Source organism: Andrena cerasifolii, chromosome 8, assembly GCF_050908995.1.
Source record: "Andrena cerasifolii isolate SP2316 chromosome 8, iyAndCera1_principal, whole genome shotgun sequence".
In the NCBI taxonomy this organism is placed as follows: domain Eukaryota; kingdom Metazoa; phylum Arthropoda; class Insecta; order Hymenoptera; family Andrenidae; genus Andrena; species Andrena cerasifolii.
The window spans coordinates 7543052-7566526 of record NC_135125.1 but is presented as its reverse complement, the minus strand read 5'-3'; the positions used below and the strand labels follow the sequence as shown (position 1 = coordinate 7566526).

The following is a 23475-nucleotide window of genomic DNA, read 5'->3' as shown; positions in this document are numbered from 1 at the left end:
GAAGCTTTTGCAAATAAATACCCTTTTATTGAAAAACCGAGTATCTCCAAAAGGATTACTTGATGCAACTATGCTCGCTAAAACTTTTCACTCTTATCAGTTCAATTACCCAATCAAGTTCGTAAACATTTACAGATCTGTAACAGCCTGTATAGATAAATGGAATCAGTACTTTATCGCGATTTTTCCTTCTCCCCGGCAAGACGGTGCACGAGAAATCAAGCGTACAACAACCGGAATTTACAATATACGATTTTACACCGCGTATCGCAACCTTTAACACGTTTCTGCGGGGACTTTCACTTTACATAACGTGCTTTGTGCCGCAGATACATTTACCAGTCCGGCAACGATCGCATGATTAACGTTTATTAAAAATAATAATCGTCCCATCCATTGCCGTAATGGAGATATCTGATTTACGTCATATACAGATTAAATGCACTGCTCCGCTGGATAGTTCTAATTGATACAACTTCGTCGTACTACACGGCGTTCTAATTTTAACGAAACCGTTAACCTATTCGCCACTCAAAGTAAAAATAATATCAATCTTAAAATAAGAAGGGCCACCGATCTGGGCGAGAGTAGTTTTCGAACAGAATCAGAACTGAGACAATACGCTTCTAAATTGTCCGATGGCTTCCGCTAAACTCTAACTGTCGTTCAGCTTGTACAACGCCACCTACATTTCACGCCCAAATTCAACCGAAAAGAACGCCCGTCTAGGTCGCGACCCGCGGAAGGAAGTTATTTAAAATTCATCGAGGCGGTTCTAACCGTAAATTCGAATGCCAATACTTCGCACCGGACTGGACCGACAGTTTATCGAGTTATCGCGGGAAAAACCATCGATACGTGACAATAGGAGGCAGAGGAGACAATGAACGACAATATGCCGTTCCTCTGGCCCCTCCCAGGCATCCGATGAAATAAAGCGAGTCGCCTGTGAGCACACTTCACCCGTGACAGCTGTCAAAAGTGGCGAAGCGTCCGCACGCAGGCACGCAGGCGCGAGGGAGATGATTCGAAGGAGCGAGATAGAAAGGACGAGCTTGACAAGGGGAGGGGTAAGAGAGAAAGAGAAGAGAGAGAGAGAGAGAGAGGAGGCGACGAAAGAAAGGGAAGAGGCGAAGGGAGGTGGACGATCGCGTATAAACACGCAAGCCTTTACACTAGCCGTTACACGAGCGAGAAAGATGTTACGTTGTTGCGGGCGACGGAAAGAGAGAGGGGAAGGTTAGAACCGCACGGTGAATTTCTCAGAGTGCGACGGCGCGGCGGTTGTGGATACCTGTCAGCGCGCATTCCACGGTCCCAAACAGCGTGCTCTCGCCTCCGTCGTTTTACTCCGCCGTTGGGCTCCTTGCCCTCCTGGCCGGCGACAACTGTACAGACGCACACACTATTCGGCCGCGCACCACAAAACACACTGCGGCGAACCACGGGGCGGTATTTAAAACGCACGCACCCAGCCTGGTCGCGAAGAAACGGGAAAGAAAACGTATCACTGGCCAGGGACGGTAGCCGGCGGTGCATCGTGTGTTGCTCGCGGCGCGAACATGGCGCACGATTCTCACGCGTTCGCGGCCAGTAGACGCACCGAGTCGGCAAACGACGTGGACCGTTCGCGACGGGAGAACGGACTCTGGAACAGGCGGGCGCGAAACAATGGGACGTGACTTAAGGACACCGGAGAGCGCGAGAGCCAGCTTTACACCGCGGGGTAAATACTAGAACAAAACTTGGCCGCTTTCGCCCGCGGTGCGCGGCCGTGCTGGCCAATCCCCACCCGCGCAACGCCGCCACGTGGTACACGGCTCGGCCAATCGCAGGCTGGTTACGCGGGGCCCCCCCGGACGTGTTCGTAAAGCCGGCTTGCTACCGATCAGTTTCCTCGCTTCTCCTCTTGTACCGATTTAACATTTAGACGCCACAAAGGGACACGAAAGACGATTGTCCTTTCGCCGGTGTATTTAAATCGTTCTTTCCCCCCCCCCCCACCCCCCCACTTTTTTTGCCCCTCCTCGGCAGAACGATGCTCGTCACCTCGAGCGGGAGGAAACGGACGCGTATGATTCGGAAGGAAAGATTGCGATAGGATTAAATGGGAGATCGACTGAAATATCTTGCGGAGGGATAAACGCTGAAGAAACTCGCTGGTTTCGCCTGCAGCGTCGCGGATAACTTACCGATCTCTACTCACACGCGCGTACGCGCGGCTCGCGTGTGTACGAGATTCACCGACGACGATACCGGATTCTATGCGTTCAGAAAATTCCCTCGTGATCGGTCAATTCTCTCGCGCGTAACCCTCTGTCCTGTTCCTTGTTTATCTTGAACCGATGCAAAGAGACGCGCAAATGCATTGTTACTTCCGTTGGCGTTTCTCGTCGCGTTTCTTTGAAGAAATGCCGCCGACTACAGTCGGAACGTCCCGTTGTTATCTCGGCTAGACTTTTGCAGTCCGTTCTACACGTACGACAGCGTATCTTTGCTTGCACGGGCTCGCATACACTACTTAAAACGTGCATCACCTTCGAAAGATAAACATAGTGTGCCTCGCTGCGCAACCAATACAATCGAATTAATCGGTACGACCGGCGATTTGTTCTCGAACTACAGTCGACTTCTAAAGAGGCAAATTGCTCGTCCCGCCTTATACATAAATTGATTTTAACAACGCAATAATATGATTAAATAAGGTTATATTAACGTTAGTACGATTTAGGCATACGCAAAATTGTACGTCTCTTTCAAATTTATGAACGTATAGATTTTATTATATCGCAACGACATACCTGATATGAATTATTCCGCTGGTAATAAACAACGTAGCCATGTCACTCGGCGGAAAATATTCTGAACTTTAGACGTTATCTCCAACGCGATGGATACTCGTCGAGCACCCAAGCACCATTAAATCTCTGAAACGTCACGACATAATGATTGGCATTTCCGCGCATAGAATTATTTAGAACGTAACCGCGGAGAGCTTAATTAACCCGTTAACCGATGAATCGAAAGTGAAAGAAGCGATACAGCGTACACAATCCCGCTTATCTCTTACGAAATTTTATACGTGACCAGCAACGCGAGTAATCACCTCGTTAACCCGAATTATCAACCTCCTAAGTAAAATACAAAAGTACCATTGCGCGAGTAACGTCTGCCGAGTCGAGACGAGAGAAACACTGCTGTGCGTTACGAATATTGCGCAATTCAATTACCAGAGCTAAACGTTTTCGTCGAAATACGACGCGGTGCAGTGCTCCTCGGACCGATGCTACGCCATGTTTTACGCGAGACGTAGACCCTGCGTCGTAGAACGCCACCGAAATTCGGGCCGGTAAAAATCGAGAGATAGATCGATCGGTACGGTGATCCAGTCACCGAAACAAACGACAGGCGGCTCTGAATTCGTCTCGGGCAGATGGCACTATCCATCTATGGGCTGTGTGTGCGACGACGAGTGTGTAACGGGCCAGTGTCCGGTGGAATTGGTTTCTTTTTTTTTTGAGGCAGGTCACTGACACCGAACGGCGATGGATTGACGCGGCCGGGGTCAAGTTCTACGGTGCGCTGTCGGCAACGCTTCCTTCGGGTTTAAAGGTATCGCCGAGCATTCCTTGCGGGATATCGCGTTACTCACGGGCACCGCGATCAATCGTACGAACTCAGTCTTTGGCTATGCAACGAGCGATGCGAGTCGTAAATCGTTGCGAAAGGCGCGAACGGCAACGCTCGCGGTAAACGGTAACTGTACGTATACGTTTACACTTTGAGAGGAGGCAAAAGTGTTTCGAGCGCGTGTCAGTATCTACTTTATATATCGAATATTGTTCCGTTGCCAATTTCGTTTCGACCGGTCCACGCGCCTGATCGATTGCAATATCGATGAGACGCCATGACGGGAGACAGTAAAGCGTCACGTAGAAATTATCGCGGTGCTGTTTGATGTTTGTTCGACCGTAAATGGTTCTTCTTGTTGGCTTTAATTTTCCAATTTACGAGCAGCAGGGTTACGTTACACGCCTCTTAAACATTATCATTCGTTAAATCACCGTTGCGTCGTCTCGCACTTGCTTAGTGGTTTCTTTTACTGCGCGAGAAGCCGTGTTTATGTTTAGAAGTTTACCACACGTGTCATAAAATTGCGAATCCGCCATGTTTGAATTGAATACTTTATGGTGTATGTGTATGTGGGACATACGACGTATGTAAATTTTTAAACTTGTGATACCTACTTGAAAAAGTTCGAACGCTTATTGCATACCTTCCAAGCTTTTAATTCGTAGCGAGTTAGGGAGAGCAGGTTATGTAACAGTAAAATTAAACAGAGAACGATAATGATTATGTTAAGTCTTTAAAAGATGCGCCATTGTTGCACATTGTTGCCAACGATAAATAATATCTGAAATCTTGTTCAGTGTCTACACACAGAAGTGTCATAAATACGAAAATATATCGAAATAATTTAGCCGCGCAAAGTGCAGCACATTTTGAAAGTAACTGTTCCTTATAGCTGGTTTTCGAGTCAGAGCGGAAAATGTATAAATGAATGCCTGACATAAGAACGCGAATAACGGTGCTTGCTATCGAGATAGAGGTTAGTAATTAATTATTGAAACACCTTGGAGAACGCCTACTTCATTTCTTCTCGATATTGCGCGACTCTTTTGATATTCATAGCAGATTGTTCATCTTGAGAAATTGGAGGCGGTGATGAATCCTCCTCTGTCTTAACGTTGCTGTACAACGTGTTTACTTATGCAACGGGATCTTACTGAACGATATGCAATTAAGTAAATTAATCTCCTCGCTTTATTTAATTCAAAGATAAGTGGAATTTCAACTAGAATACTAGGAAAGAAAAATTTAGAATGGAAATGTAGATACATTGTTAAATTCGGCTTGATGAGATATCTTAATATACAATGCAGAAAGTGTTTGTGTGTCGCCTAAAAGCTGTAGAACGGTAAACTCTGGGGTGACGAAATGTGTCCGAGCTCATTATGCCTAGCTAATCCAGATGAATCTGACTATTTTCACAAAAAAAATAAATAAATAAATTTTTTTTATAAAATCAGAATATAAGTTTCGGGCGAAGCCGAGTAGCGAAGCTAGTATTACATAGACTTGTGTAATCTTATCTGATCAGGGAGAGCGACATCTTCTTTAAATGAAATCGATATTTCAGTCGTCAATATCTCTTCGGGATATTTCATTTTTAATTTATAAATATAAATAATTCTTTATTCTTATGAATAACGCTTTGAAGAATTTGTATAAAAATGTTCCACGCGTATGAAATATCGTGCAAAACAAAGAAAATCAGCGATTAAGAACGACGTAATGGAATTTATTTTCAACGTACTAACTTCATTCTGTGTTGAACTGAAACTGAAGATACAATTATCAACTACCTTCTTGATAAAAATTTATGTGGTTCTGGGTTAATTCTGAGGGATAAATATATATTTTTTTGCAAAAGTTTCCCACATATAAAACTAAATGTCATTTTTTCACGCGATTCTTTTCTTTATACGAGTGACTAAAAATATCAGTATTATTTTCGAATGGATGTATGCTTCTATGCGGGATTAAAGATATCTTCAAGGCAGAAAAATTATCTCCACGACTCATTCACCTCATGACCCTTTCAAATCATTTAATCTTTGTCTCGAAAAGATGTCTCCTACTTTACGAAAGAAGTGCTTTTCTAGCAAACCAATCTGTGCGCTATATGTATTTAATGATTCGCGCGGTACATAGTTATAATTCATTCATGACTATTCTTTCATAATATTTTGAATCGCGCACAAAGCCCGACAACTCCGTATTTAATTTGCGTTCCTTTTCGCTTATTGGAATGAATCTTTCGGGACACGTAGGCCTAATTCGATGTTCAACGAGTCATTCACGCAACCAAACGAGTCACACCTAATCATTATTCACGGTGGCATTCGTGTGCGTTGAAAATAACACAATGACGTATACCCGTTTGTCCACAATATCGGTGGTTCTTTTATGATCGTGTGGTACTGGTTTACGTAAAATTCCAAAGTGACTTTACTCGCACAGGATTTTTTTGAAACCAGTTACTCACCGTGCAATCCAAAAGTAACAATTATAGAAGGTCCATGGGTTCTAATTGTATAACTTACAGCATTTTCTTCTTAACTTTCAGATGAATCATACACGAAGATCGTTTTAATTATTCAAGTTGAAAAGTTGTTTGGTAAATTTATATGTAAAGCTATATTTTACAACTGTGCAATCTACGGTAAGAATATTTCTAAGAACACACCAATGATACCTACAGTTACGGAGGAAAGAAAGTTTGCACCCTTTAAAATCGCATACCTTTTTTAGAATTGGGCCAAACGACCTGAGTTTTTTTTAGAAGCTAGAAGGATTAGTTTGCTAAGTCACGCGTTTCGTCGTTTTGAAAAAAAATTGCATTTGGTCGGAATAGCGAAGAAAATTAGTAAAGGTCGTTCTTTCAACTTTCTTTCTTAGCCCGCAGTGAAAATTCAAAAATCCCGTTTGTACATTTAAGTAGTTCAGAGCGACGTTAACCGATTTTGATGAAATCTTCAGCACGTAGGTATGCAACTTACTTAAATGAAAAAACGACCTTTACTATTTTTTTCGCTATTCCGAGCAAATAATTTTTTTTTCAAAACGACGAAACACGCGACTTAGCAGACTAATCCTTCTAGCTTCTAAAAAAAACTCAGGTCGTTTGGAGGAATTCTAAAAAAGTTATGCGATTTTAAAGGGTGTGAACTTTCTTTCTTTATAACTGAATTTTAGTATCGAAAAGTATATAAGAAAAGAAATTTAACTTTCTTTTGACCACCACTGTAACTTCCTCTCCTGCAGGGCGTATTTCTCAGCAGCCGGTTGACAACCGCAGGAATTGTCTTAACTAACTTGATTAGGCCCAATTAAATGCCCTTTACGGTCCTTCTTGACCACGCAATTTCCCCTTTAAATAAAAAAATTAGTCTGGTGGTATATTAAGAATAAAATCAAAATATTCCACAAACTTTAAAGGAAGGAATAAAAAAAAATCAGTTGCTTCCATAGTTCTAAGCATCCGGAAGTATTATTTTGTTAGTCTTATTCACCTGCCAGCATTGAATAGCTTGAATGGCAGATGTTTATTACGTAACACATTATGTGTATGCATCTCTTCGGTTATGAATGACAATTCGATAACAGCGTTGCGAAATACACAGATGTTGTTGATTCTCTCGCTATCACCGTTTTATCAGGGACTTTTCAATTGGATTATTATAAGCAAGTAATACGACAGAGCCAGAGACAAATGTGAGGTAAAAATGCAATGTTTACCGTAAGCTTCGTCGTCAAATATGTCAGACCGACGTTACGCTGAAAATTTCTCACATATATTTCAACTTGGGACGCGCGCATCCTTCTGCTTATCTCTTCCTGAAATCTCATTTCAATTTTACAACCTGTCCCACATTTCTTCTGACGTTCCGTGTGTAAGTTTCATCCTGTGCAGGCATTCACAGGGAAGGTTACGAATTGATTTTATTCAGATCTTGAAGTTGTAATTTAAACTAGTTTAAATTTAGCTGAAGGGCCACTGGATTTAAATTAATTATGTTTCCAAAGTAATTGATGGGTAATAACTCTTGACCGTGAAAAGTTCTTGCTTTAATGGGTGGTCTGTTCTGATAATCTAATACTACTCGGAATAATGATAATGAATGTGATAGATGTTTCTTTGATGCATGTTTCCTAATTAGTTGTATCAGCATGTCATGTCATGCTCGTTATTCATATTACTTTATTTTCTTCGCACTGTGTTTTTAAATTATTCAACAATTCTGAAATGACTCGGGAGACCAGTTAAAAAGTGTGTTAAGATAGAATTTTGTCTCTAAACTGCATCAATTAATTAGTAATACGTGGCTAATTATACCGCTATTACGAGCTATGGAAAGTATCTTTCAGTTCTTGAATCCGTCATTCATCAAACCTGTTTTATATGACAGCACAGTCAGCGTTACACTATCTAGAGTATGGCAATAATTATAGCCATGTACGAAGATCTACGAGAGTTCCAAGGAAATTGGAGCAAAGTCCATTTAAGGCATTTAAGGACCCACTTTCTCAGGTGATTTAAATCGCCGGTGAAAGTAGATATCAGAAGCGTATAATTTTAAGCACGTCTAGGAACTTCATGGAGAGTTAACTTCGCAACTCACTTGTCCATGCTGCCCTTTCGAGAAACAAATCAATTGCGTGCAATTCTCAAAAGTAACGAATAGTTCATTTATTGGAATGACTTCGATGGGATACCTCAAGCTCAAAAAATTCTAGTAGTGCAAACTTGTCTGTGCAGTAGTCACTGAATTAAAATAAAAAAACAACGAAGAAAGATGTTATTTTTAAGATAATTTCGTACTCAACTTGGTCTTTCAAACATTACAGAATACCACACTTATTTGCTGATGAGTCTTCCTTGATTAATCTAAAGGTCACTGTGCACGGAGTCCCTGAATAACTCACAGTTTCTTTATTTACCAAAATATCCGAGGGAAACAGAGTATTCTAATTTAAAAAATCAAGCTGATCTTGCAGTCGCCTGACAAATAAAAAAGGAACAGTTTTATCCTGTGAAGCACTAGGTGTAAAGTAAAACAAATTCCGCCTCCACTGCTATTCCATCAAATCAGTGATTCTATCGGAACACTCTGCGTTTTAAATGCACAGTATTCATAATTCTTTAAAAGGGTGGTGCCCCGTAAAATGCCCCAAAAATTATTCTACTTTCGACTTGAAATAATCCGCTCCGGTTTATTAACTAATTTAATCCTCGTTACAGTAAAAAATATCCATCAGAATAATTATATCCCACTCGCCAGTGGCAGGTGTACGTTTATCCCCGAATCTTCGCCTTCGTCCATTAACATCCAAGGAGCTGCAGCAACACGTTCAGCGCTACCAATTCCGCAACCAATGGAGCTCTCCCTCTGATCGACACGCTTTCTCCAGCATCTGAAAGAAATATCCAAACACGGTACAATTCGATACAACATGTGAGAGATTGAGAGCACAGACTAGCCCACGTTGGAAGAAGAAGAATAATTTTCCCCGTTCGATACGATCAGTAGGTACAGTAAATTATTGCTACTAACTCAATTTCGTAAGAAACGTGGGTGAGTCCGTTTTTGCCCTGAATGCCTCGTACACATATCTAAAGCCAAATATTTCTACAGAAACTGCGAGCTGCCGTTAATTCGCGCGAAACCCAGACAGATATCAGACACCCAGGCATGAAGTGTGTGCCCGTGTTCCACGCAATATCGGAGGCCAGGCTCGCCAGGAATCGTTGCTTAGTCGATTGACGACGGCTCCCTTCGACGTGGAATTTAGACACTAGCCTCTTCCTGTCGACGTTTCCTCACCGTAATCGTAATATTGCAGCGGTTCCGTGGTATCCTCCTCACAGTCGTCCGTAACGGATCCGATCTCCATAGCCCCCTTCTTCGCGGGTTCGTCGACCTCTGGCTTACCCCCGGATGCAATCTCCGCGTAATCGGACCTCGCCTCACGAGTGCGTTTCCTGGGGCCCCGACGACCCTTCGCGCTGCCTCCCAGCCCCATCTAGAAAAGCCAGGAAAAAGAGATTCGACGTCCGAAGTACTAACCGTAATCGTAATAGCGCTCTTGCTCCTCGTCGGTCACCGTCTCCTCCCCGCCCTCCTCCTCGTCATCCTCCTCCTCGTCGACCTTGTCGTCGTAGCCAGGAGCGTCCTCCTCGCTGTCCCCCTCCTCAGCGTCGTCCTCGTCTTGGTAGTCGTCGTCGTCGTCTAATCGTCGCCTCAGCGCGGACCGATATCCCCTGGCGTTTCTCAGCTTCTTATTCGCCAGTCTATTTTCGCGTAAACCGTACGCCGCGTCGCGGCTGTAAGCCTGCAGGAGATGACGCGCCGGTCGCGCCGACTCTGGGCAGGGAATCGTATCTGGAAACGCGATAATAGCTCGTAACGGAACGATTCAGAAATAGACGAACTGTATCAGGGATTTATATGCCGATCCAGCACTCGTGGATTTAGCACACGCTGTTTCTGGCTCTGCTTCTACTGCTTTGTATTTCTATTTTTCATTTTTAACGCAACGGCGACGTGTATCCGACGATCGAAAGCCGTGAACGTAACAGAGACAAGTACCCTCAAACCTTTCACGATCGTCGTTCTCGTAAACCTCGTCGAAGTCGATGTTGCTGCCGGGATCGAGCTCTCCTTCGAAAGTGAATGTTCCAGCGTTGCTTGAGATACACCCTTCGGTAGAAATGCAAGGTTCTGTGAACCTGGCCGCTCTCATAACTCCATCGGCGGTGTTTACCTCGCAGTAACATTTAGCGAAGCTGTCCGGGCAGCTGGAACAGTTCACACCTTTCGTAACGGGCAGGGAGCTCGAGGCTACTTCCCCGAGCAAGTGCTGGCTCACCAAAATGATCCGGGCCCGATGCAGTCTATGGCTGGTTTCCCTCTGTAAAGTACATTCGCATAAAAATGGCCAAAATAATTGGATGGTCACTCGTGTCGACTTACAAGGCAAACTCGGCAACTGGAAAATTCAAAAGAATCTGAAAGTTTGCAGAAATGTCGCTCGAGTGATGCCAATATTGTAACTAGTTTGATTCGGGCGATAAAACGGTTCTAAGGGTGGAGCAAACACTCTCTCAAATTGCGAATTTTCATGTTATCGTGAACATCTGTGGGACCGAAAAAGATATCGAAAATAAAGTTCAATTCAAAGTCTTACGGCTTTCGGTATCCTACGATATGGTGATAAAGAATTGTCGAGGAAAAGAGTCGTGTGGGATATATCTTGAAAAAAATAATGCGTTTCGCAAATTATTAAACCATAGAACTTTGAATTTAACTTCTTTTTTTTTACATCTCTTACAGTTTCGGATATATTCACGATAATCTGAAAACTCACCATTTTTATGGAGTGTGACCAGCCTTGGGACCGTTTTATTGCAGAATCACAAAATAGTTACGTTCTTACCATCACTTGACCTACATTTCCGCAAAGTTTCAGATTTTTTTGAATCTCCAAGTTGCCGAACTTCCTTTATTAATGGTTTACAGCCAATAAGATGTTCAGTAAAAATATTACACATTAAGTATAGAGTGTGTTTTAGAAGAAGGGTCAGAAATCTTTAGAGCTCATGATGCTTATTCAAATAAGTAGAAGAGTTTTAATAATGATCTGTACTAAAAATAATTATTTTTGAGGTGGACACGATGGAGATAGAACTTAAGGGGGGAAGGTCTGGGTTAAGTCTGAAAAGTAAGGGTGTTCTCGGGATTTTTTTTCAACCAAAGGGTTAAAAAAACTTTTTTTTCAATCAAATTCATAAATCCGTTTCCGGTACACTCTTCGTCAAAATGTGCGCTGCAGTAAAATCGTTCCTTTGGCGTTGACAGTGCCTGAGCCATATGGTTAATCCGAATTCAAAAAGACAACAAATTTTAGAAACTACAAGCCTACGCCTATTGACGATCAAACAAAGTCAATATCGCAAAAGATAACAAAATGGCGGACCACTGAAAAAAAAAATTTTGGGGTAAAAAAAAAGGGGGTCCCCCCTTAACAGATCAGTTCTATTACATTTGCATTTGCATTTCAGAATTTAGAAACACATCTGTCATATCTCGTCGAGTATTATTACTGGGGCATATATTTATTAAGATTCTGTCTCTCGTTTGCGTTTCACGAGTCCTAAAGATTTGTAATTCTCTTTCGTGTAGCACCCCGTATACATATTTCTATCTTCTAAATGAAGCCAAATCTTCATTTTCAATTACGTTACTTGATCTTGGCAGGTCGCAATGGCTACCACGAACCCTCTGCCGCAAGTGTTGTTACACTTCGGGGACGACCATCGGGACCATAATGAATTAATTTCCGCTGGAATTGAAGTCCAGGGCCCGATTTCTTCACAGAACTGAAAGTTCCAGCGTGTTGAAGTTTCGTAAATTTGCCTTAAAATCTCCGCTTGTAGAGTGCAGTGATCAAAATAGTATACTTTCCTCCAACTATTGCTACGTAACAGATTACAGTAACCAATTTGCCGTTCATTAGTACTATTTTACATTAATTTTGTAATGCACACTGCCGTAACAAAGTGGTTTTGCATCAAGCGAGCGCAGTGATATGCACTGCTCGAAATAATTGGAGGGTCACCAGAACCGCGGTTTGATTCCCATAAGTCTCATGCAAAACATCAAAGTTAACAACTACGTATTTTCTAATGTAAAACAGAATATTATAATTTTCGACTTCTTCGTTAGTCCTAAATTGAAAAACGAAAACACATTTTTTCTTTAATTTTCCTATTATACAACGCTGGTTGCCAGCTACTGAAACGGAGCCACAATCGTGCAACTAAAACTGAAACCTCTGATTATTCTGAGCGCTACATTTAGTAAAGTAAAATGTATCTACCACTCATTTCTTCAAACGCATTTATCTGTTTTGTAAACCACACATTATCCCTGCGACTCTACTTAAGTATGTTTATCGTAACTTGTAATAACATTACTGGTTGTCTCTGATGGCAATTCGAGGCACACTGGGGCGTGTGTATTCCTTTTATCGTGGTCGCAGCACATTGCGCGATACCGCAAACGCCGCGTGGTGAGCACAGGGACTCGGGCAAAGGATTTAAAAAACAGGTAGGAAATCCTAAAAGTTACCACGTCGAAGACTTACAAACGTGCAGTTTTATACACGGTAGTAGGGCATGCCTTTGTATGTACGTGAATATCTAATTATCGCGATGAAAATATTTTAGAACCTTTCGTTTTATATAATCCTTGGCCAGCTATCGAAATGGAGCAATTGCAGCTTGGAGCATTTTCGCCAAGCGACGTTACGTCGCACAATCGCCGGTGGACTCTTGCACTCGTGTTTGAATATGAAGTAGCCTCGGTAAAAGTGCAATCAGCCCTCCTCTGTCTCGCCAGTTCCGACGGGCACATGTCCCAGGTGTGAAGCGTCAGGCAAGGGCAGATACCCAGAAAAAATTGGCCCACTCCAGAATCGTCCAGGACTTTTGTGTTCGGAGGTATGCTACGCAATTCGACGAACAGCTACAAACAGTGAACAGACCTGTGGTCTCACGATATTCGAAACGCCCGCAGTCGTACAATTACAGCATTCGTTTGCATTCTTTTGCGAACGTTATGCGCAGAACTGGTCTGTTAAACTAGCCCAGTGAAGTAGAAGAGGAAATATTTAAATGTTCTTTTCCTTACAGCACAAAAACCTTCCCCGATCTCGACGAAAGCGCATTGCTGCAGATGCAGCTGCCGCACCCAGCTCGTTATGTCATAGTTCGGCGATTCCTCCAGGTCTTTGGATACGTACAGAAACGGGTCCCAATTGTTACCGTCCACGTTGGGTCCGTCAACAATGCGACGAGCTTTTCCACGCGGGAGAATTAGAACTATTGATACAAACGTAAGTATAAACATAGCCTAAGTGTTGACATCATCGATCAACAGTGGTGCAAGTCACGGGGGATAAACAAAGATGTAGCAGCTTGAAGTTGTTTCGTACTTGGCACTTTATTATTTGTATTACGTATTATATATAGATGTTGTTTCTTCAATGCCCCTACGTAGAAACTTTTCAAATAAATAATACAAAAGATATAGAAACGAAGCGTATGGTACGTGTTTATTAAATAGAAGGGACAAGTTTAGATATGGCGATGTATATCGCCGATGTCTGCGCCATTTTTAAAAGTACGTTTTTGAAATGCACTTTAGCACTCGAAATAGACTTTGAAAACAGCTGTTTGGAAGGAGGCCAACAGTTGTACTAGTCTCTAATCACAATAATATTCTCGCGATGTAAAGCGTGTCTCGATAAGTCACGCGATGCATTCAAGCATATGACGCGTCATGTGCAGTCTTTATTTTTATTTTACTCAAATATAAGTCCTAGACGTCGAATCGAAATGCGTCCCGGAAACTATGCTTATTTGTACATGTTCCTTGCGGCCTATTTATCACCGAATATCACGTGTGATTCTTCTCAAGATACGCTCTCGTTACGATGTCTGTACGCAGATGTGCGAGCGTTACGAACTCTTTACTTTTGCAGCCTACGACGGGACATCTGTGAACAAAGAAATGGTTGAAATTAATTAGCAGGGGAGAAGTGGAATTTTATCAATGTGATCTTTACCTGGTCTTTTTGTTTATTTTTAGTATCTCAGTGATACTTTCTCGATCATAGGTATGCCCACATATACTGTTCTTTACAGGATCCACGATTCTCTTTTTAGAAATAGGATCAATCACGTTTATGAGACCTCCCGATACTTGTAAATCTGCGTCTTCGTCGTTCTCTTCGTTTGCTACTTTATCTTTAAAGAAAGCCAGAAAATGTATACATATGTATCTGCCATTAATCGCGAAACAAACCATTTTCCCTTATTTGTTAATACAACTGTGGGATATTATTCCGAAAGGGACCGGTGGCCGATCGAGATGAGGTTTGGGGGGAGCTGTGGGGAGGGGGGGGTGGACCCTAAATCTAAAGTTGTAGCTTCGGGTATTTATTAGTCTCCGAAATATTAAAAAAAATTATTAATTTTTTTTTTAATTTTTTTTTAACGTTGGTGCCCGGGACCAATTGGAAAGTGGAATGCATTGTGTTCGTATAAGTCAACAGAAATATTGTTAAGAGGGGGGACCGTGGTAAAGTGATTAAAAAAAATCGGTAAGGTCTACCTGTTTATGCATAGTTACCCCTGTATCTTTTGAACGCATTAATTGCCAAAGCTAAAATTTTATATTTGGAATCTTTGCACACCCCTCGTAATACCCACCAAGTTTCATCTCGATCGGCCACCAGCCCCTTTCGGAACTACAGTCCAACTGTGGACTTACCTAGCAGTGCTTCTAATTGTCTATCGTATAGTAAGAGCTTTTCATCGTTCGATACGTTCGTGTCCAACTTGGATATGGACTCTGTATATTCCTGAAATTGAAAAGCTATGTATCCTCTCTGTTATGTGATTCCACCTGAGTAATCATAATATAGTTACTCGTGTAATAGCTTCGATATCGGTCTGTGTTTCATCATCGTCATCATTGTACACGCTCAAAAATTGTTCTTTTATGAGCTCCGCTGATTTCAGCTTTTTATCTTGGAGGCAATTGTTTTGCACGATTTCTCTCAACTCTTTTAATTTAGTTTTCCTTTCAGCTGCCCCTGTTAATATTGGAATTGTATTAGCTAAACTATAAAAATATTAGAAATTCCAGTGTAAACAGTCTTTAGAAAAGTTCAGGAAACTTAAGACGCCTTGTACATCGATTTCAGTGCTGAATTTTTTAATCAATTTATTGAATAATATGCAGTAATTTATATTTACTGAATATTTGCCTTAAATATTTAGGTACGTAAATTGAACCTAACCTTACACACACTTACCATAGTAAGAAATAATATTAGCAGCAGTTGTTGTATAACAATCGTATAATTCCTCGATTACTTGCTGAGACTGTGTCATTTTTAAATCAGTTTTCCGACAGTATCCTAAATTTTACATTTGGTACCTATGCAACGCATGCTCAACGGACTTTTATACAATAGCACGTTCTGTGAAAGTTTCACAGTGAAACGATACATTTACTCTGTTAATAGATAAGTATAATAATCTGAGAAGATATAAACTATGAGCCACGCAGTTTCCTCAAACTTTTAAAGGAAACCCGATAAATCTCGTTTTCTTTCCAATTTCAAACGTTGTCTTTGATAGTTAGAAAACATTCCCGCAAGCTTTGCACGGTTTTCCAATAGCCTTTCACTTCAAATGACCTTTTGAGTTACCTTGAACTCCTGAAAAAGGGATCATTGGCAAAGGTAATTTTAATTCGACGCTGGCACGCTTTTAGTAACGTGGAAATTTCACGATGGCATTGAACGTAGTATTTCGAAGCTTAATGTAGTTTATTATTTCCGAGTTGAAATGAAACTTATCAGTACGTTGTATCTGGTATCGGTAAGTCTTCTTGGCATGTACTACTTTTTTAATCTATCGGCGAGAACAAGCGGTTTCTATTTTCAATACAAATTACGAGACTTATGTAAAAATATGTTGTATATTAAAAACATACAATGGACTTATTATAATTGTTGGTTTCATCTATATTATCTCCTGTATCATTTTATCTCACTCTGATATTAATTTATGTGTTATATTGTTATATTACTATCATAGTATTTATTTATTTTCAAAAGAATTTCGATTGCTATAACAAGTAATTACTATAGTAAGTAAACTACCAATAATATACATTAAAAGTTCCTACACAAAGCTAGGAATTTATGTCACTTTTTTTTTAATAAACACTTGCGTAAGTCAGTTGATAAGGAAGCTGCAATATTATAATTAATGCGTCATTCCGGTCATTCGACTACTTTATGATAAGTATGTACTACTAATAGATAAACTGGATAAAGTAAGCTATCATAAATAAGTGCATTTTCGCTGGTAAGAATTATTCGCAATTATGTTAAACTGATATTTCTTTTTTTATTTACATGTCGTCCTATAAATTAAAATCTATTTTTATACGTGAATTATAAAAAGTTGAAAATTTTATGGTACCATTTACTACATGTTTTAAATAATAGCATGTATCTATAAACTGTCATTAACTGTATTAGTAATTAATAAAGTAAGTAATAGTATAAATAATACAAACATATGCTCAGTAACGTGTGTTAACTACGAAATGTTAATAACCCAATGGAAATTTACATACGAATTGCATCATAAATTTCTAATAATTTCTGCTTCTCTTTTACCTCATTACTCCTTATTCGTGCAAACAGTTTTTTCCAACTGTGTATATAATATTTAAGAATGTAGCATGTTAAATCGTTAAAGTAATAGAATAGATTAAAAGAATATTACTTAATTCGTGGTAATTTAATCGTTACACACGAACATGTATCCCAGATGCTTGCGAGGATTTGTGTTTTTGGAGCGACTTCTAAAGGACCAGTTTTATTATCCCCGTTAAAAAACATTCGAAGTTATTCTGCTGCGATGGCTAAATTTGATTTGCCAGATCGCTTGAAAGGCAATGAAAAATCAGTGTGGTATGTACTTCAAGAGTATTACTTTGAAAATACGAATGTGTACAGTTTGTAGTATACGCCATTAATTAATCTTCTTTCAGGGTGGAATACATTCAACTGGCTTTGAAATATAAGCCACTGAACTTAGGTCAGGGATTCCCAGATTTTCACGCTCCCGAGAATGTTACGAAAGCTTTAGCTGCTACAGCTACTAGCGATAATCCTCTTTTAAATCAATATACCAGAGGATTCGTAAGTGTGAACTTATGGAATTTAATGTTTCTGTTTTTATCATTTTTTTTTAGCATACGCATTGTTATTGTAGGGTCATCCACGTCTAGTAAATGTTATTGCAAAATTGTATTCTAAGCTTCTGAACCGCAACTTAGATCCAAATAACGAGGTTCTCGTAACTACCGGCGCGTACGAAGCATTATACGCTACGTTGCAAGGTCATACCACCACCGGTGACGAATGGATAATCATAGAGCCCTTCTTCGATTGCTACGAACCGATGGTCAAAGCCGCTGGTGGAATTCCCAGGTTCATTGCTTTGAAACCAGTAAGCTTGAAATTATCATAGCATTCTTTACAGATGTAAACACAAGTACTCCATTATATCCATGTTACACATTCATTTTTGTATTTTTCCTTTTAAGAAAACCACAAAGCAGCTTCTAAGTTCCGCAGACTGGGTATTCGATAGGCAAGAATTGGAAAGTCTTTTTAATGAAAAGACTAAAGGAATTATTATTAATACTCCTCATAATCCTGTAGGGAAAGTTTTTACCCTCGATGAATTACAGTTTATCGCCAACTTGGCTAAAAAGTGGAATACACTTGTTGTGTCTGACGAAGTCTACGAATGGATTGTTTATGAACCACACAAACACATTAGGATCGGTACGGATTCTTGAGAATATTAAAACAATTACTGGGAAATGCTTGAATTAAGTATCGAATATATTTCAGCAACACTGCCTGACATGTATGAGCGTACGATTACCATTGGATCTGCGGGCAAAACATTCAGCGTCACTGGATGGAAAATCGGTTGGGCGTATGGTCCCGCAAATTTACTTTACAACTTACAGATTGTTCACCAGAATGCTGTGTACACTTGCAGTACACCGCTCCAAGTGAATATCGAATATATTTACTCGAATCCGCGATCTGTTGCGCTATTCTGGCCTCCTTAATTAAAATGTCTTACCCAGCGTCTTACCATTGTTCGAGAAATCTTGACATATTTGAAGTTCCAGACGTCTTTTCCCTTTTAAGTAAAGTTAGAACCCCCTACGTGCTTCGTAGAGATCTAGAAGCAGTCTAATTTATTTATTGTTTTACGAGGAGGGCACGAAGAAAATGATAAAACTTCAGTTTTCTCGGATGTCTCGAAATGCTAGATAGGACATTTTAACTAAGGAGGGCAGTATTATGGTTTGACACAGTATTTTCTAATTCAAAATTACAGGAAGCGATAGCTATTGGATTTGAACAAGAGTTAGAGAGATTCGGTCGACCAGATTGCTATTTCGAGAGCTTAGCCAAGGAATTACTGCCTAAGCGGGATTACATGGCTAAGTTTCTTAGTGATGTAGGAATGTCCCCAACAATACCTGAAGGTGGATACTTTATGGTAGCCGATTGGACTGCCCTGAAGGACAAAGTCAGATTGGAAGAGGAAACGGACGAGCATAAAGATTATCGTTTCACGAAGTGGATGACGAAAAACGTTGGAGTTCAAGGGATACCACCATCTGCATTTTATAGCGATGAGCACAAACACTTAGGGGAAGATAATGTACGATATTGTTTTATAAAGGTGAGCATTCAATTATGCTAGATACTACATGGTGACATTAATATTGGTAATCGATCATCTGTTGCTAATCGCGGTTGCTTCTTACAGAAAGATGAAAATTTGAAGAAAGCGGCTGAAATCTTAATGAAGTGGAAATCTAAGCAGTAGTAGTAGGGTTTTTCAATTTTATAATTAGAATTTCTAGAATAAAAAGATATATTCTTTTAAATGGCAATTATTATTTCGTTTAACTATCGTGCCATATTTTTCAGGCTCTATTCATAGATTAAACCCGGCATATTTTCTTTTCAACTCTATTATTTATTGTCTGTGTACAATTATTACGATGTCTACTGTACAATGAAATTTTTCAACACGGAGGACTAGGATTCTTATACAGAGAAGTCGCCACGAAGCCAACTTTTCGCGTCTTTCGTGTCCGCTCCGAAAGTTTTGCCGAATCTGCATGGAATGAGTTTCAATAAAGCGACTCGCACCTCTCGGAAACGTGTGTTGACAAAGTACGAACGAGTTACCTGAATGTTTCTCCAGGAACGTGACCTAGATAATTTGGAATCATTCCAACATGCTTGTGGTAGATCGTGGTTGGTTGAATCAGAAGCGGTGGATCATTCCGCGAAATTGTTGCTGGTGCCCATTCCGTGCTCTGTCGTTTCCGATAGTCGGATGTGAAGTCGCAAAGCGCGCTGTTGGTGGCGGGGACGTTCGATGCTCCGAAATGCGCATATCCATAAGGCATATGACCCGCGTATCCTTTGAAAAACCCACAGATATCGTTGAATATTCAGTAACTTCGTATTACGAAAGAGTCGCACTCACTCCTTGCATTCTTTCGAATGAAAGAATATCGCATTCGTTTCTCGCTGTCCGTAAGATCCATCTGTACCATTACTTTCTATCGTCAAACATGCATAGATTATCTTCCATAGTAACTATTGCTTTCATCCATTATTCAAGTCAAAATCATAAATATCAGCGACGGTTAAATGCTTATTAAAACAGTTGAATCTTGCGGACACAAGTAATTGAAGTTCTCTGTAAAATTGTTCAAAGGCAGGTTCAAGGTGATAACGGTTTCAACAGCGGGGACTCACGGCTTATAAAATATTTCTCTGGATTTGAATTGTCCATAAAGTACGGGGATGGTGAGTGATCCGGGGGTGCTTCGTATTGCTCGTCCAAAAATAAGTTTCTCATTACGCCCACGCAGTCGGGTCGAACAGTGAGCATAGGCAATTTGAACTGACTTTTAATGAGCTGCGTGGAAAAGAATTTAAACAAATACTTATTAGCTACGTCGCTTTAGCTACCAGAATTTCTTACCAATCGGTCTTTTAAATTTCGTGGTTCACCCTGACCACTTTGCAGAGCTATTGTCCTTCTAAGTTCATTCAGAGCAGCTTTGTTTTTCATCTGTTGTCGTTCAAATTCAGAGAGTCCCTCGGTAGCGAGCACCGTGTACCTTTGACCATTCCTGGCATTTAGTTTTGGCGTGAAACCTAAAGAGATTTATAAATTCACCGACGTTGTTGATTTACTTTTTCAATTTCGTTTTTTAAAAACCTTCGTAGCCTGGCATTATAGGGTGAACATATATAGGGTCGGTCTTTTTGTATCGAGCGTTCACTACGTCTATATCATCTTTTGGCGGCCTTTGTACCTAACAGTTTGCAAATTAATCGTTTGCAATCAGCGAGTGATACACTGCAGCTTGTAGTTGCGAATAAGATGGCAGATAGCTTAACAGTACTTCGTAATCGTCCGTGAGTCGGTTCGACAGGATGAGCGTTTCTGCGTGATTTACTGTAGGATCGAGGAGCAATTTGTGCGTAATACTTCCATATGTTTCGCCACATCTGTATCGATATTGTGGGACATATCCAGCGTATCTAAAACACACAATTTGTTTTCCTCTTTTCAAAGATGTACGTAACGCGCGTAGATAAGGCTGTATAAAAAACAGGGGTAAACAGGCTATTTAATACTGCATGGAATGTTTTCGAGCGAAAACAGTACGCAAAAGAGATTTGCATTATATATATATATTTTTTAATGATAACGTGTAATTCAGTGATAGTGAATTTTTTATTAGTTACCCTGGTATGAGATGGGGATCTGCGGTAGATAGTAATTCCGCTCCAGCAGCCATTATGCGGATGTATTTTTCCTAAAAGTGTGTTAATTTGTCTGAATGGAGTATCCAAATTAACTGAAATTTAATGTTCCTGGGGGGGATATTGCTTCGTTTTAAACGTTAATTTGTCGACATGCTGCCAAATAGTCGTCTGCTACATCTGTGCGGACGTTACGCGTGAAATTTGCTTTGAAACTCGGTCTGCTTCACCCGAGGTTCGCCGAAACAAACGAATTCATTATTGCAACTCGTGTTCCAATTCTAAATTTATATTACACCCTCGCGCAATTAACTTCGCGTAGGCTGAGAAAACATAATGAAAGATACTTTTATCTCATTTTGAATCGTCGAACCGTTACAATTCTTTAGTTCATAAAATTCATATTATTCTATTATTTTTCTTCTATTTTATTTTATTCTTTTGTTTACCTTTTATTTTATCTTATTCTATTCTTTTCTTTGTATTTCATATTATTCTATTATTTTCCTTCTATTTCTTTGTTCTATTATTTTCTTCTATTCTTTTCCTCTATTTTTTCCATCCTATTTTATTTTATTCTATTCTTTTCCCGTGTTTTATCTTATCTTATTCTTTTCCTCTATTTCAACTTTTACTATTATTTTCTTTCTATTTCATCTCATTCTATTATTTTCCTTCCATTTTATTTTATTCTAGTTTTTCCTTCTATTTTATTTTATTCTATTCTTTTCCTCTGTTTTATCTTATTCTATTCTTTTCTTTTATATCATTTTTTACTATTATTTTCTTTCTATTCTACCTTATTCTATTATTTTCCTCTATTCTACCTTATTCTATTCTTTTCCTCTGTTTCATTTTTTAAATGTATCCTTCCTTCAGTAACAGCACGATGAAAAAGATCGCAAATAATAATTTCGTCATCTGTCCGACGACTCCCCGCATTAATCAACGACCCATTTTCAATTTGATAACCCTCGTGCCGCTGGAAGAGGGGGAGGAAATCCCCGCGAGTCAGTGCTTTTACCTTTAATTGCCGTTGCACTTGCGGACATTTTTAATTGCGAGCGAGCCCGAAGGGGCTTGATTTCACCGTGACTCTCAGTGGATAACGCATTAAGGGAGCTGCTAATTGACCGCCAGAAGGGCCATCGTTGTCGAGAGGAGTGGAGAGGATTTATGGGAGGGTAGGGAGGGCAGGATACGTTGCGTACACAAACGACGACAGAGGTGTGCGATTAACGTTTCGCTTTCCAGTTTTCACGGGACTACCGAGGCGAAAAGAACTTACGAATGTCTCCTCCCGAGGCACACTCCTCTATACGCGCGCGACACTTAATTGCAAAGTGGAACTTCCTCTCGTTACCTTATAACACTAAAAAGATGTTACTTCGAATCAGCTATTTCGTTCCAAGTGTGCCAATTTTCATTTACATTTACGAAAGGCAACTGCTGATAGTCGCGAATTAATTGAAATATAAAAAGAATTCGCGTATGACAATCTACTGACGGTACGATTTAAAGTTTAACGTTCGCATTTAAAGGATCGTGTCACGGAAATGTTTTTGTATCCAGTGGCGATCGTGTTCCCATAAATATATCGATGAATTCACCGCGAAGCAACAAGACTTGAACTTCATCTTTCCTCGTAAGAGAATGTATTGCTGGCTGCACAACAGAACCATGTGGTTTCATCAGGAAATGAAGTCTGTGTTCTACGTGGATGCCAACAGTATATCTATGAGCTTGACTGAAAATGAGGGGGTGAGTTGGCGAAGAGTTTATTACTTCTTTCCTTTCGCTAAGTAGTCTTTAGTTTATGTAGAATTGCTTAATATACAAGGTGCGAGATAGTTTCATATTCAGCTTCAAGCCGCTTTTTTACTCTCCTCCTACTTGGGCGTTTTATTATTCGTCTTACGGCAAAATTTGCCCGTCGATGACGCACGTGTCTCGTCCATTCAGATGCAAATTTCGCGAAATTGAAATACGATAGATAACACGCTATCGTAGAGTACATTCACCCTCGCGGTGCATCCGATGACACAATAACACAGCACGGTGGAAAAAAGTGAAACTTATAAGCGGTAATACTTAACGGTGCGCCACGTTTATGAGTTCTTCAACAGCGAAATGGAACGCTAGTTCAGGAACCGTAAAATTAATCGTGCCGGGTGCATTTAAATAACTCTTTATGGTGTTCTTTTAGCGTGCACGTAAGCTGGTAGATAAGAAATTTTGTATTTTCCAGCATCTGTTTAATGAAAACGACCCATAATTTTCTGAGAAAATTTAATTTCTCTTTAAACCGTTTGTTACATGCGAAAATTTATTAAAATTACTGTAATTTGTAGTTATCATAATAATATTATCATT

General features: G+C 40.1%; 5 protein-coding genes and 1 long non-coding RNA gene across 13 annotated transcripts in view; 3 read left to right on the top strand and 3 right to left on the bottom strand.

The window, feature by feature from the left end:
- The first annotated feature begins 591 nt into the window (after positions 1 to 591).
- On the top strand, positions 592 to 8791 carry LOC143372057 (uncharacterized). 3 transcript variants are annotated; one of them, XR_013086196.1, is made up of 3 exons: positions 592 to 3756; positions 4526 to 4609; positions 8623 to 8791. It is a non-coding gene; the product is annotated as an uncharacterized LOC143372057 (long non-coding RNA). The 3 variants fall into 3 exon arrangements; XR_013086195.1 differs by lacking the exon at positions 8623 to 8791 and adding an exon at positions 4696 to 5333; XR_013086194.1 differs by lacking the exon at positions 8623 to 8791 and adding an exon at positions 4693 to 5333.
- Positions 8792 to 8825: 34 nt separating this feature from the next.
- Positions 8826 to 12751, bottom strand: LOC143372054 (uncharacterized). The gene is made up of 5 exons (XM_076817887.1): positions 12602 to 12751; positions 11870 to 12004; positions 10215 to 10536; positions 9693 to 10007; positions 8826 to 9039 (listed from the first exon to the last, which is right to left on the bottom strand). The coding sequence occupies exons 3-5, from the start codon at positions 10366 to 10368 to the stop codon at positions 8948 to 8950; spliced, it is 561 nt and encodes a 186-aa protein (XP_076674002.1). The 5' UTR covers positions 10369 to 10536; positions 11870 to 12004; positions 12602 to 12751; the 3' UTR covers positions 8826 to 8947.
- Positions 12746 to 19474, top strand: Kyat (Kynurenine aminotransferase). 6 transcript variants are annotated; one of them, XM_076817865.1, is made up of 10 exons: positions 12746 to 13126; positions 13319 to 13521; positions 17042 to 17184; positions 17265 to 17415; positions 17489 to 17725; positions 17823 to 18066; positions 18136 to 18302; positions 18638 to 18988; positions 19076 to 19137; positions 19347 to 19474. In XM_076817865.1, exons 2-9 carry the CDS (start codon positions 13474 to 13476, stop codon positions 19133 to 19135), a joined length of 1401 nt encoding a protein of 466 aa, XP_076673980.1. In that variant the 5' UTR covers positions 12746 to 13126; positions 13319 to 13473; the 3' UTR covers positions 19136 to 19137; positions 19347 to 19474. The 6 variants fall into 6 exon arrangements, with proteins under 6 accessions (XP_076673980.1, XP_076673979.1, XP_076673978.1 ...); XM_076817864.1 differs by having other exon boundaries at positions 19240 to 19474; XM_076817863.1 differs by lacking the exon at positions 19347 to 19474 and having other exon boundaries at positions 19076 to 19196.
- Positions 13716 to 15900, bottom strand: LOC143372052 (E3 SUMO-protein ligase NSE2). The gene is made up of 5 exons (XM_076817883.1): positions 15508 to 15900; positions 15119 to 15285; positions 14961 to 15051; positions 14254 to 14434; positions 13716 to 14184 (listed from the first exon to the last, which is right to left on the bottom strand). The coding sequence occupies exons 1-5, from the start codon at positions 15584 to 15586 to the stop codon at positions 14085 to 14087; spliced, it is 618 nt and encodes a 205-aa protein (XP_076673998.1). The 5' UTR covers positions 15587 to 15900; the 3' UTR covers positions 13716 to 14084.
- On the bottom strand, positions 19293 to 21612 carry LOC143372055 (CIMIP2 protein CG18335). The gene is made up of 7 exons (XM_076817889.1): positions 21085 to 21612; positions 20739 to 20877; positions 20552 to 20648; positions 20312 to 20487; positions 20083 to 20245; positions 19504 to 19741; positions 19293 to 19429 (listed from the first exon to the last, which is right to left on the bottom strand). Exons 1-7 carry the CDS (start codon positions 21135 to 21137, stop codon positions 19360 to 19362), a joined length of 936 nt encoding a protein of 311 aa, XP_076674004.1. The 5' UTR covers positions 21138 to 21612; the 3' UTR covers positions 19293 to 19359.
- Positions 21613 to 22036: 424 nt separating this feature from the next.
- Positions 22037 to 23475, top strand: part of LOC143372044 (uncharacterized) — a 70252-nt gene continuing 68813 nt past the window's right edge. The window contains exon 1 of the mRNA XM_076817857.1: positions 22037 to 22863. Within this exon, the coding sequence (XP_076673972.1) occupies positions 22756 to 22863 (108 nt within the window). The 5' untranslated portion in view covers positions 22037 to 22755. The remainder of the gene's footprint in view (positions 22864 to 23475) is intronic.